Source organism: Rana temporaria, chromosome 13 (assembly GCF_905171775.1).
Source record: "Rana temporaria chromosome 13, aRanTem1.1, whole genome shotgun sequence".
NCBI classification, from domain to species: domain Eukaryota; kingdom Metazoa; phylum Chordata; class Amphibia; order Anura; family Ranidae; genus Rana; species Rana temporaria.
This window is the reverse complement of record NC_053501.1, coordinates 119248722-119262844: the sequence shown is the minus strand read 5'-3', so window position 1 is coordinate 119262844 and position 14123 is coordinate 119248722. Positions and strand designations below refer to the sequence as shown.

Sequence of the window (14123 nt, the reverse complement as noted above, 5' to 3'; positions counted from 1 at the left end):
CGGTCACACGGGTGGGTTGGGCGTGGATCTCCGCAGGGAGCCTCAGGCAGGTAACACAATATCACAGGTCGGGGCGCTTGGGGGCGATGGGTGGAACCGCGCCGATGTTACGACCCGCGCCCAAAATCTGGCGGCACCGCCCGCTTCACGCGGAGAATGTTATCTGATTTGGGACGTTCTGAGCGCCCCGGAGCCCTTCTATCCGCAGTCATTGCGACGCCCCGAACATCACACGGCTTCCACCCTGGAGTATGGTGCCGGCGTGCCGGAGGGACCTCTCCACCATTATCACTATAGGAGGTCTGAAGGGTCTACAAACCTTCAATGGACGGGGGAGGGTCACTAAAACTGGAGAGTACAAAATCTGGTACAACTGTGACACCTCCCCCCACCCACCCACCCCAAGCAAGCAGCAAGTGAAGCCAAAACTCCCAACCCGCCTAGTATGGCAGCCAGGGGGGTCAGCATCCTCAGAAGGCAGTGCAGCCTCCGGGGCTCCCCCCGTGATGGGGCAACGAGCACGCAGCCAGTGAAGTCACAACTCCCCCGTCTGCATGTTTCAGGTCACTTGGAAGCCAAACGTCTCGTCTCCCCTCCACACACGCTGCAATCACTCATCAGGCTGTCAGACATTGGAAGGAAAAGAGATCCTCCCTATAGGACACCCCAGAAGGTCAGAAAGAGGAGAGGGGATGGGGATGAGGACTGGGGCGGGGAAGGGGACCGGGACGAGGACGGAGATGGGGAAGGAGACATGGAGATGGGACGGGAATGGGGACTGGGATGGAGACAAGAACAGGGATGGAGACGGAGACGAAGACAAGGATGAGGACGGGGATGGAGATGGGGATGGAGATGGGGATGGAGATGGGGATGGGGATGAGGATGGAGATGGGGATAGAGATGGGGATGAGGATGGGGATGGGGATGGAGATGTGGATAGAGATGGGGATGAGGATGGGGATGAGGACAGGGATGGAGATGGAGACGGGGATGAGGACGGCGATGGAGATGAGGATGGGGATGGGTTGGAGATGGAGATGAGGATGGGGATGGGTTGGAGACGGGGATGGAGATGGAGATGAGGACAGGGATGGAGATGGGGTTGGGGATGAGGATGGAGATGGAGATGAGGATGGAGATGGAGATGGGGATAGAGATGGGGTTGGAGATGGAGATGAGGATGGGGATGGGTTGGAGACGGGGATGGAGATGGAGATGGAGATGAGGACAGGGATGGAGATGGGGATGTGGATAGAGATGGAGATGGAGATGGGGATGGGGATGGGGATGAGGACAGGGATGGAGATGGAGATGGGGACGAGGACGGAGATGGGGATGGGGATGGAGATGGGGACGAGGACGGAGATGGGGATGGGGATGGAGATGGGGACGAGGACGGAGATGGGGACGAGGATGGAGATGGGGATGGGGATGGGGTTGGAGATGGAGATGGGGATGGGGATGGGGATGGAGATGGGGATGGGGTTGGAGATGGAGATGGGGATGGAGATGGGTTGGAGATGGGGATGGGTTGGAGACGGGGATGGAGATGGAGATGAGGACAGGGATGGAGATGGGGTTGGGGATGAGGATGGAGATGGAGATGAGGATGGAGATGGAGATGGGGATAGAGATGGGGTTGGAGATGGAGATGAGGATGGGGATGGGTTGGAGACGGGGATGAAGATGGAGATGAGGACAGGGATGGAGATGGGGATGGGGATGTGGATAGAGATGGAGATGGGGATAGAGTTGGGGATGGGGATGAGGACAGGGATGGAGATGGGGATGGAGATGGAGATGGGGACGAGGACGGAGATGGGGATGGGGATGGAGATGGGGACGAGGATGGAGATGGGGATGGAGATGGGGATGGGGTTGGAGATGGAGATGGGGTTGGAGATGGGGATGGGATGGAGATGGAGATGGGATGGAGATGGGGATAGAGATGGAGATGGGGATAGAGATGGGATGAGGATGAGGGTGAAGAGTCTCACCCATGGTGCTGCTCTCTCTCTCTCTCGTTGTTCCCAGTTGCTGATCGACCCGTCATCAGATACTGAACTCACCCAACAAGCTGCTTATATATTCTGGGTGAGGGATAAGGGTGGATCCAAGGAGGTGCCCCAGAGGGTGGAAGAGGGAGGGGGGATGGGGTCCTGGCACTGATCATCACTGAGAGTGAGAATCCAAAACGTTCCATGCTGTGCCCATTATGAGGGGTTCCCACCATCCCTGTGCTGAGTTCCCGGGTCTGTACACCCGCTGTGCCCATTATGAGGGGTTCCCACCATCCCTGTGCTGAGTTCCCGGGTCTGTACACCCGCTGTGCCCATTATGAGGGGTTCCCACCATCCCTGTGCTGAGTTCCCGGGTCTGTACACCCGCTGTGCCCATTATGAGGGGTTCCCACCATCCCTGTGCTGAGTTCCCGGGTCTGTACCCCCGCTGTGCCCATTATGAGGGGTTCCCACCATCCCTGTGCTGAGTTCCCGGGTCTGTACACCCGCTGTGCCCATTATGAGGGGTTCCCACCATCCCTGTGCTGAGTTCCCGGGTCTGTACACCCGCTGTGCCCATTATGAGGGGTTTCCCACCATCCCTGTGCTGAGTTCCCGGGTCTGTACACCCGCTGTGCCCATTATGAGGGGTTCCCACCATCCCTGTGCTGAGTTCCCGGGTCTGTACACCCGCTGTGCCCATTATGAGGAGTTCCCACCATCCCTGTGCTGAGTTCCCGGGTCTGTACACCCGCTGTGCCCATTATGAGGGGTTCCCACCATCCCTGTGCTGAGTTCCTGGGTCTGTACACCCGCTGTGCCCATTATGAGGGGTTCCCACCATCCCTGTGCTGAGTGCCCGGGTCTGTACACCCCGCTGTGCCCCATTATGAGTTTTACTTCTATACAATAAAACCATAATAAATAAATAAATAAATAAAACATATTTACAAAATAATTGAATATAAATACAAAACAAAACAAAAATAAAGAACAAGAACATAATAAAAGGTGAAAACCAAATTGCACACAACATAATCCCAGAGAGAGCCGGACTGAGGAACGTCACCAAACATGTCGCCTTTTATCAAACATTTATTCAATCTGAAAATCTAGAGAAAAGCCGCACCCCCGAGATCATGAGTCCCGATATTCCTCCACACCCTTATCCTCCCGTCTTTCTCACGATCCCCAATCTTCCCAACCTCACCCACAATGTCCTCCACTCCTCTCCGGTAATGGTGAGGAAATCAGAGAACCGTAAAAAGAAAAGGCTTAAATCTTTGTAAAGAGGCGTTTCCTGTCCCACTTGGTCTGGGGACCAGAGATGTCAATCAGGCGCAGGTCCTGGCCCCTTCACAGAGACGTCCAAGACCATGCATCTCCCAATCTCCACCTCAGATACCCGCCGGCACGGTACCATACCTGAGTCCTAGCCTTATTCTTCAAGGGGAAACCCTAAGCCCTAACCCCCTAACCTTAACCCTAACCCTACCCAGAACCCTACCCCTAACCTTCTAACATTAACCCTAATCCTAACCCTAAGGGGAAACCCTAAGCCCTATCCCCCTAACCATACCCAGAACACTAACCCTACCCCTAACCTTCTAACACTAACCCTACCCCTAACCCTACCCAGAACCCTTATCCTAGCCCTAACCCTACCCAGAACCCTAACCCTAACCTTACCCAGAACCCCTACCCTACCCCTAACCCTACCCAGAACCCTAACCCAGAACCCTAATCCTAACCCTACCCCTAACCCTACTCAGAACCATAACCCTACCCAGAACCCTACCCCCACCCCTAACACTAACCCAAATCCTAACCCTACCCCTAACCATAACCCTAATCCCAACCCATTCCCAGAACCCCCAACCCTTCCCAGAACCCAAACCCTACCCCTAACCTTCTAACACTAACCCAAATCCTAACCCTACCCCTAACCATAACCCTAATCCCAACCCATTCCCAGAACCCCCAACCCTACCCAGAACCCTAACCCTACCCAGAACCCCCAACCTTATACCCAAAACCCTAATCCTAACCCTTCCCAGAACCCTAATCATACCCAGAACCCTACCCCTAACCTTCTAACCCTACCCAGAACCCTAACTAGAACCCTAACCCTACCCAGAACCCTACCCCTAACCCTACCCAGAACCCTAATCCTAACCCTACCGCTAACACTACCTCTAACCCTACCCAGAAACCTAATCCTAACCCTAATCCTACACAGAAACCTAACCCTCTAACCCTAACCGTGTGTAGGCTCCATCTGAGATTTTCTGTCTGAATTTCCGCCAGCAAAAATTTGAGAGCTGGTTCTCAAATTTTCAGACAAGAAAAGTTCTTGTCGGAAATTCCGATCATCTGTATGCAATTCCGACGCGCAAAAAAAAACATGCATGCTCTGAATCAATTCGACGCATGCTCGGAATCATTGAACTTAATTTTTCTCGGCTCGTCATAGTGTTGTACGTCACCGCGTTCTTGGCGGTCGGAATTTTGTGTGACCGTGTGTGTGCAAGACAAGCTTGAGCCAACATTCCTTACGATTTACTTGTCGGAATTTCCGATCGTGTGTACGCGACATAAACCCTAACCCTTTGACTAACCCAACCCCTAACCCTAAACCTCTAACCCAACCCCTAACCCTATGGCTAACCCTAACCCTCTAACCCAACCCCTAACCCTATGGCTAACCCTAACCCCTAACTCTAAACCTCTAACCCAACCCCTAACCCTAAGCCCTAACCTTCTAATCCTAACCCTCTAACCCTACACCTAACCCTAGCCTAAAGCCCTATGCCTAACCCTAACCCCTAAATCTTAACCCTCTAACACTAACCCTATCCCTCTAACCCTAACCCCAACCCTCTAACCCTAACCCTAAACCTCTAACCCAACCCCTAACCCTAAGCCCTAACCTTCTAATCCTAACCCTCTAACCCTAATCCTAACCCTAACCTTAAGCCCTATGCCTAACCCTAACCCCAACCCTATGCCTAACCCCTAAATCTTAACCCTCTAACACTAACCCTCTAACCCTACCCCTAATCCTCTAACCCTAACCCAACCCCTAACCCTAACCCTCTAACCCTAATCCTAACCCTCTAACCCTACACCTAACCCTAACCTTAAGCCCTATGCCTAACTCTAACCCCTAAATCTTAACCCTAACCCTACCCCTAATCCTCTAACCCTAACCCAACCCCTAACCCCCTAACCCTAAACCTCTAACCCAACCCCTAACCTTCTAATCATAACCCTCATCCTAACCCTCTAACCCTACACCTAACCCTAACCTTAAGCCCTATGCCTAACCCTAACCCCAACCCTATGCCTAACCCTAACCCCTAAATCTTAACCCTCTAACACTAACCCTCTAACCCTACCCCAACCCCTAACCCTTTAACCCTAAACCTCTAACCCTAGCCCTCTAACCCTAACCCTTAACCTCTAACCCTCTAACCCTAACCCTCTAACCCTAACCCTACCCCAACCCCAACCCCTAACCCTAAACCTCTAACCCTAAACCTCTAACCCTAGCCCACTATCCCTCTAACCCTAATCCTCTAACCCTACCCCAACCCCTAACCCTAAACCTCTAACCCTAGCCCTCTAACCCTAACCCACTATCCCTCTAACCCTAACCCTAATCCTCTAACCCTAACCCTACCCCAACCCCTAACCCTAAACCTCTAACCCTAGCCCTCTAACCCTAACCCACTATCCCTAACCCCTAACCCTAACCATCTAACCCTAACCCAACCCCTAGCCCTCTAACCCTAACCCACTATCCCTAACCCTAACCATCTAACCCTAACCCTACCCCAACCCCTAAACCCTCTAACCCTAGCCCTCCAACCCTAACTCTAACCAACTATCCCTAACCCCTAACCCTAAACCCTAATCCTAACAAGGACCGCAAACCCCTGCTGTAAGGCTCGGTCGCAAGAGACCAAAAACGAGGGACCACGTCTCCCCTCCTTCTTTGCCAAGATGTACATCGGCCCGTGTCACGTGAAATGACGAGGATCGGCCTCTCTTGTATCTTATTTCATTTGATTTTATTCTTGCCAAAAAAAAAAAGAAGTTGCTGTAGACCTCTATTGCTGGTATAGAGTGCAGTTACAATTTCCCCCCACCGGGTGGCAGCACCACCAAGGCACATAAAAAGGGCTGCGCGCAGCCAGAGGCCCGACAGGCAGCATGACGTCATTGGCCCGGATTCAAAGAGCAATTGCGCCTGCGTAACCATAGTTACGCAGCGTAATTGCTTACTTGCCTGGGCGTAATGAGTGTTCTGTATTCAGAAAACTCGTTACGCCGACTGCAGCCTAAGATATGCGTGGCATAAGGCTCTTATGCCCGCATATCTTAGGCTGCATTCTTGCGATGGCCGCTAGGTGGCGTTCCCGTAGTGGTCAGCATAGAGTATGCAAATTGCATACTAACGCTGATTCACAACGTTGCGCGAGCCCTGCGTACGCAGTTTACGTCATTTGCGTACGGCGTTTTTTTGCGTAAGGCTGCCCCTTCTATAGCAGGGGCAGCCAATGCTAAAGTATACCCGTCGGTCGGGGGGAGGGGTTACTGATATAAGGGGGAAACCTTTATATCACTCCCCCCTTACATCTGTGACCCCCCCAGACTGGCCTGGCAGCGCGGTCACTGACCTCCTCTCGGGTGCACCATGCACGGCTCAGATGGTTCCGGGGGGGCGGCTCCGGTTTTTCTCCTCTCCACAGTCCACACACCTCTGACTTCTCCCGTGACCCCCATCCCGGCGGGGCGCGCCCACCCTTCACTCCTCTCCAGACTCCCTCAGAGACTGCGGGCATGGTACAGGAGATGTCAAGATGTTTGAGGCAGCCTCATTGTGCCCGTCGTTGCAGCCTCACTGTGCCCATCATTGCAGCCTTACCATGCCCATCATTGAAGCCTCATTGTGCCCGTCATTGCAGCCTCAAGGTGCCCATCACAGCCTCAATGTGCCCTGTCATTGCAGCCTCAAGGTCCCCGTCACAGCCTCAATGTGCCCGTCATTGCAGCCTCAATGTGCCCATCATTGCAGCCTCAATGTGCCCGTCATTGCAGTCTCAATGTGCCCGTCATTGCAGCCTCAATGTGCCCGCCATTGCAGCCTCAATGTGCCCGTCAATGCAGCCTCAATGTGCCCATCATTGCAGCCTCAATGTGCCCGTCATTGCAGCCTCAATGTGCCCGTCATTGCAGCCTCAAGGTGCCCGTCATTGCAGCCTCAAGGTGCCCGTCATTGCAGCCTCAAGGTGCCCGTCGTTGCAGCCTCAAGGTGCCCGTTGTTGCAGCCTCAAGGTGACCATCATTGCAGCCTCAAGGTGCCCGTCACAGCCTCAATGTGCCCGTTGTTGCAGCCTCAAGGTGCCCGTCATTGCAGCCTCAAGGTGCCCGTAATTGCAGCCTCAAGGTGCCCGTCACAGCCTCAATGTGCCCGTTGTTGCAGCCTCAAGATGCTTGTCACAGCCTCATTGTGCATCCCCCGTTGTGTCACGGAGCCGACTCAGAAATGTTCGGCCGCGCTGTGAGAAAAGTCCGGCCCTCCTCCTAGACCAGCTCATGTGATAGACGCAGTGTTCTGTCTATCACACAAGGTGGTCTAGCAGGAGGGCCGGACTTTTCTCACAGCGCGGCCGAACGTTTCTGAGTCTGCTCCGTGACACAACGGTCTCCTGCTGTGTAAGGGAGAGGGGGGTGCTGCAGCCAGAGCTAAAATCAGCCCCAAGGGCAAGCTGCCTACCGGGAAATGTCCCGGTATTCCGGTAGGCCAGTCTGGCACAGACTGGGAAGACACGGGGCACACTAGGTAAACGCACAGACTGGGGAACCACAGACTGGGAAGACACGGGCACACTAGGTAAACGCACAGACTGGGGCACCACAGACTGGGAAGACACAGGCACACTAGGTAAACACACAGACTGGGGCACCACAGACTGGGAAGACACGGGCACACTAGGTAAACACACAGACTGGGGCACCACAGACTGGGAAGACACAGGCACACTAGGTAAACGCACAGACTGGGGCACCACAGACTGGGAAGACACGGGCACACTAGGTAAACGCACAGACTGGGGATCCACAGACTGGGAAGACACGGGCACACTAGGTAAACGCACAGACTGGGGCACCACAGACTGGGAAGACATGGGCACACTAAGTAAACGCACAGAGTGAGGCACCACAGACTGGGAAGACACGGGCACACTAGGTAAACGCACAGACTGGGGCACCACAGACTGGGAAGACACGGGCACACTAGGTAAACGCACAGACTGGGGCACCACAGACTGGGAAGACACGGGCACACTAGGTAAACGCACAGACTGGGGCACCACAGACTGGGAAGACACGGGCACACTAGAAAAACGCACAGACTGGGGCACCACAGACTGGGAAGACACGGGCACACTAGGTAAACGCACAGACTGGGGCACCACAGACTGGGAAGACACAGGCACACTAGAAAAACGCACAGACTGGGGCACCACAGACTGGGAAGACACGGGCACACTAGGTAAACGCACAGACTGGGGAACCACAGACTGGGAAGACATGGGCACACTAGGTAAAACGCACAGACTGGGGCACCACAGACTGGGAAGACACGGGCACACTAGGTAAACGCACAGACTGGGGCACCACAGACTGGGAAGACACGGGCACACTAGAAAAACGCACAGACTGGGGCACCACAGACTGGGAAGACACGGGCACACTAGGTAAACGCACAGACTGGGGCACCACAGACTGGGAAGACACTGGCACACTAGGTAAACGCACAGACTGGGGATCCACAGACTGGGAAGACACTGGCACACTAGGTAAACGCACAGACTGGGGCACCACAGACTGGGAAGACACTGGCACACTAGGTAAATGCACAAAGTGGGGCACCACAGACTGGGAAGACACGGGCACACTAGGTAAACGCACAGACTGGGGCACCACAGACTGGGAAGACACGGGCACACTAGGTAAACGCACAGACTGGGGCACCACAGACTGGGAAGACACGGCACACTAGGTAAACGCACAGACTGGGGCACCACAGACTGGGAAGACACGGGCACATTAGGCAAACGCACAGACTGGGGAACCACAGACTGGGAAGACACGGGCACACTAGGTAAAACGCACAGACTGGGGCACCACAGACTGGGAAGACACGGGCACACTAGGTAAACGCACAGACTGGGGCACCACAGACTGGGAAGACACGGGCACACTAGGTAAACGCACAGACTGGGGCACCACAGACTGGGAAGACACGGGCACACTAGGTAAACGCACAGACTGGGGCACCACAGACTGGGAAGACACGGGCACACTAGGTAAACGCACAGACTGGGGCACCACAGACTGGGAAGACACTGGCACACTAGGTAAACGCACAGACTGGGGCACCACAGACTGGGAAGACACGGGCACACTAGGTAAACGCACAGACTGGGGCACCACAGACTGGGAAGACACGGGCACACTAGGTAAACGCACAGACTGGGGCACCACAGACTGGGAAGACACGGGCACACTAGAAAAACGCACAGACTGGGGCACCACAGACTGGGAAGACATGGGCACACTAGGTAAACGCACAGACTGGGGCACCACAGACTGGGAAGACACGGGGCACACTAGGTAAACACACAGACTGGGGCACCACAGACTGGGAAGACACGGGCACACTAGGTAAACGCACAGACTGGGGCACCACAGACTGGGAAGACACGGGCACACTAGGTAAACGCACAGAGTGAGGCACCACAGACTGGGAAGACACGGGCACACTAGGTAAATGCACAGAGTGGGAAACCACAGACTGGGAAGGCAAGGGCACACTAGGTAAACGCACAGACTGGGGCACCACAGACTGGGAAGACACGGGGCACACTAGGTAAAACGCACAGAGTGGGGCGCCACAGACTGGGAAGACACGGGCACACTAGGAAAACGCACAGACTGGGGCACCACAGACTGGGAAGACACAGGCACACTAGGTAAACGCACAGACTGGGGCACCACAGACTGGGAAGACACGGGCACACTAGGTAAAACGCACAGAGTGGGACCCACAGACTGGGAAGACACGGGCACACTAGGTAAATGCACAGACTGGGGCACCACAGACTGGGAAGACATGGGCACACTAGGTAAACGCACAGACTGGGGCACCACAGACTGGGAAGACACGGGCACACTAGGTAAACGCACAGACTGGGGAACCACAGACTGGAAAGACACAGGCACACTAGGTAAAACGCACAGACTGGGACACCACAGACTGGGAAGACACGGGCACACTAGGTAAACGCACAGACTGGGGCACCACAGAGTGGGAAGACACGGGCACACTAGGAAAACGCACAGAGTGAGGCACCACAGACTGGGAAGACACGGGCACACTAGGTAAACGCACAGACTGGGGAACCACAGACTGGGAAGACACGGGCACACTAGGTAAACACACAGATTGGGGCACCACAGCCTGGAAAGACACGGGCACACTAGGTAAACGCACAGACTGGGGCACCACAGACTGGGAAGACATGGGCACACTAGGTAAACACACAGATTGGGGCACCACAGCCTGGAAAGACACGGGCACACTAGGTAAACGCACAGACTGGGGCACCACAGACTGGGAAGACACGGGCACACTAGGTAAACGCACAGACTGGGGCACCACAGACTGGGAAGACACGGGCACACTAGGTAAACGCACAGACTGGGGCACCACAGACTGGGAAGACACGGGCACACTAGGTAAACGCACAGACTGGAGCACCACAGACTGGGAAGACACGGGCACACTAGGTAAATGCACAGAGTAGGCACCACAGACTGGGAAGACACAGGCACACTAGGTAAACGCACAGACTGGGAAGACACGGGCACACTAGGTAAACGCACAGACTGGGGCACCACAGACTGGGAAGACACGGGCACACTAGGTAAACGCACAGACTGGGGCACCACAGACTGGGAAGACACGGGCACACTAGGTAAACGCACAGACTGGGGCACCACAGACTGGGAAGACACGGGCACACTAGGTAAACGCACAGACTGGGGCACCACAGACTGGGAAGACACGGGCACACTAGGTAAATGCACAGACTGGGGCACCACAGACTGGGAAGACACGGGCACACTAGGTAAACGCACAGAATGGGGAACCACAGACTGGAAAGACACGGGCACACTAGGTAAACGCACAGACTGGGGCACCACAGACTGGGAAGACAAGGGCACACTAGGTAAACGCACAGACTGGGGATCCACAGACTGGGAAGACACGGGCACACTAGGTAAATGCACAGACTGGGGCACCACAGACTGGGAAGACACGGGCACACTGGGTAAACGCACAGACTGGGGCACCACAGACTGGGAAGACACGGGCACACTAGGAAAACGCACAGACTGGGGCACCACAGACTGGGAAGACACGGGCACACTAGGTAAATGCACAGACTGGGGCACCACAGACTGGGAAGACACGGGCACACTAGGTAAACGCACAGACTGGGGCACCACAGACTGGGAAGACACGGGCACACTAGGTAAACGCACAGACTGGGGAACCACAGACTGGAAAGACACGGGCACACTAGGTAAACGCACAGACTGGGGAACAACACGGGCACACTAGGTAAACGCACAGACTGGGGCACCACAGACTGGGAAGACACGGGCACACTAGGTAAATGCACAGACTGGGGAACCACAGACTGGGAAGACACGGGCACACTAGGTAAACGCACAGACTGGGGCACCACAGACTGGGAAGACACGGGCACACTAGGTAAACGCACAGACTGGGGAACCACAGACTGGAAAGACACGGGCACACTAGGTAAACGCACAGACTGGGGAACAACATGGGCACACTAGGTAAACGCACAGACTGGGGCACCACGGACTGGGAAGACACGGGCACACTGGGCTGACTGCCTGTAGCACTACAACCCCCAGCAAGCCCATTGTCATTAATAAAGTTCACATCACCATCCTGCACCCCCTTTCTGTGTAGTTACTTCATGGGCGGTCGTGGCTGACGGTGGGATCAGACCTCCCCTCAATTGTTGCAGACTTCATGGGGGGATCTTGCTCTCTCTCTTTCAACCTCCTGCTCAGATGTTCCATATTGCTGCTGGGGAGGGAGGGGGACAGAGGCCTGAGGTGTTGAAGAGCTGGGCTCACCCTCCGGGCACCACTTTCTCACTCTCTGCTGACTCCGTCTGTACCTGCATCTCCTCACTGATTGGGTCACCCTCCATACAGGAAGCGGCTCCTCTCCTCATTCGGCTGAACCGTTCCTCGCTTCTATATATTTTTTCCTTTAAATATTCCGCTATTCTCCTTCAGAGAACTCACCAGTTCCGTCTTCTTCCTCACAGCTTGTTCCACGTCCTGTGAGGAACTCAGGTCTCAGAGCCGGTCTCTTTTTACTTTGGCACAAATCTGTTTTTCTTCCTAAATTCAGCCATCAAAACTATAAATGTCTCCTCTTCTTTCTCAATTTGTTTCAGCTTACCGACAATCCTCTGTCTAAAGGCAGACAGGGACTCACCTCTCCTTTGACCAGGCCCAGTATCTTCCACAGGCTGAGGCCTAGTAACAGGCCTATCCAGAGGGCCCTCACCAGGGTCCTCCCCAGGATCCAGCATCCCTCCTGGGGGAGAGAAGCAACTTTAGCCCCTGGTTTCTGGAAGCACAGGAGCAAAGGAAATGGCAACCTCACACCTCACTGTCAAGGAGCAGAATGGCAGTTTCCCACCATCCCTGTGCTGAGTTCCCGGGTCTGTACACCCGCTGTGCCCCATTATGAGTGTTTCCCACCATCCCTGTGCTGAGTTCCCGGGTCTGTACACCTGCTGTGCCCATTATGAGGGGTTCCCACCATCCCTGTGCTGAGTTCCTGGGTCTGTACACCCGCTGTGCCCCATTATGAGTGTTTCCCACCATCCCTGTGCTGAGTTCCTGGGTCTGTACACCCGCTGTGCCCCATTATGAGGGGTTCCCACCATCCCTGTGCTGAGTTCCTGGGTCTGTACACGCGCTGTGCCCCATTATGAGTGTTTCCCACCATCCCTGTGCTGAGTTCCTGGGTCTGTACACCCGCTGTGCCCCATTATGAGTGTTTCCCACCATCCCTGTGCTGAGTTCCCGGGTCTGTACACCCGCTGTGCCTCATTATGAGGGGTTCCCACCATCCCTGTGCTGAGTTCCCGGGTCTATACACCCGCTGTGCACATTATGAGGGGTTCCCACCATCCCTGTGCTGAGTTCCCAGTTCTGTACACCCGCTGTGCCCCATTATGAGGGGTTCCCACCATCCCTGTGCTGAGTTCCCGGGTCTGTACCCCCGCTGTGCCCCATTATGAGGGGTTCCCACCATCCCTGTGCTGAGTTCCCGGGTCTGTTCACCCGCTGTGCCCATTATGAGGGGTTCCCACCATCCCTGCACTGAGTTCCCGGGTCTATACACCCGCTGTGCACATTATGAGGGGTTCCCACCATCCCTGTGCTGAGTTCCCGGGTCTGTACACCCGCTGTGCCCATTATGAGGGGTTCCCACCATCCCTGTGCTGAGTTCCTGGGTCTGTACATCTGCTGTGCCCATTATGAAGGGCTCACACCATCCCTGTGCTGCGTTCCCGGGTCTGTACACCCGCTGTGCCCATTATGAAGGGCTCACACCATCCCTGTGCTGCGCTGCTTCTCCTCTCACTGTCCAGCCACGGGTTGGGGGCTCGTCCGGGATGACCTAGGTTTAGGGGAAAGTGGGTTGAATGATGCTGATCATTGGACTGAGGACACCTAGTGGCAAAAAACAAGTACTGCGGGGGGGATTTGTGGATTGAAGGTAAACATTGCAGCAAAAGTAAATTTATCTTGAGAAAGTAAAATGTGATGTTACATGGTTTGTATTGAGTTCTGTTTTAATTTGGTAGGTGACCCAGGAAACTGTATAAAGCAGACTGTCCAGTGATAAGGTAGGTACAGTGTTAAGGCGTGAACCATGTGACCATACTGCCTCACCGGTGCCCCCTGCAGGTGAACCCGGCC

The 14123-nt window shown here is 54.8% G+C and overlaps 1 protein-coding gene across 1 annotated transcript in view; it reads right to left on the bottom strand.

Annotated features, from left to right (window-relative positions):
• The window catches only part of LOC120920954 (methanethiol oxidase-like), a 20730-nt gene extending 18650 nt beyond the window's left edge, over window positions 1–2080 (bottom strand). The window contains exon 1 of the mRNA XM_040333417.1: window positions 2001–2080. Coding sequence (XP_040189351.1) covers window positions 2001–2004 — 4 coding nt within the window. The 5' untranslated portion in view covers window positions 2005–2080. The remainder of the gene's footprint in view (window positions 1–2000) is intronic.
• Between the last annotated feature and the right edge of the window lie 12043 nt (window positions 2081–14123).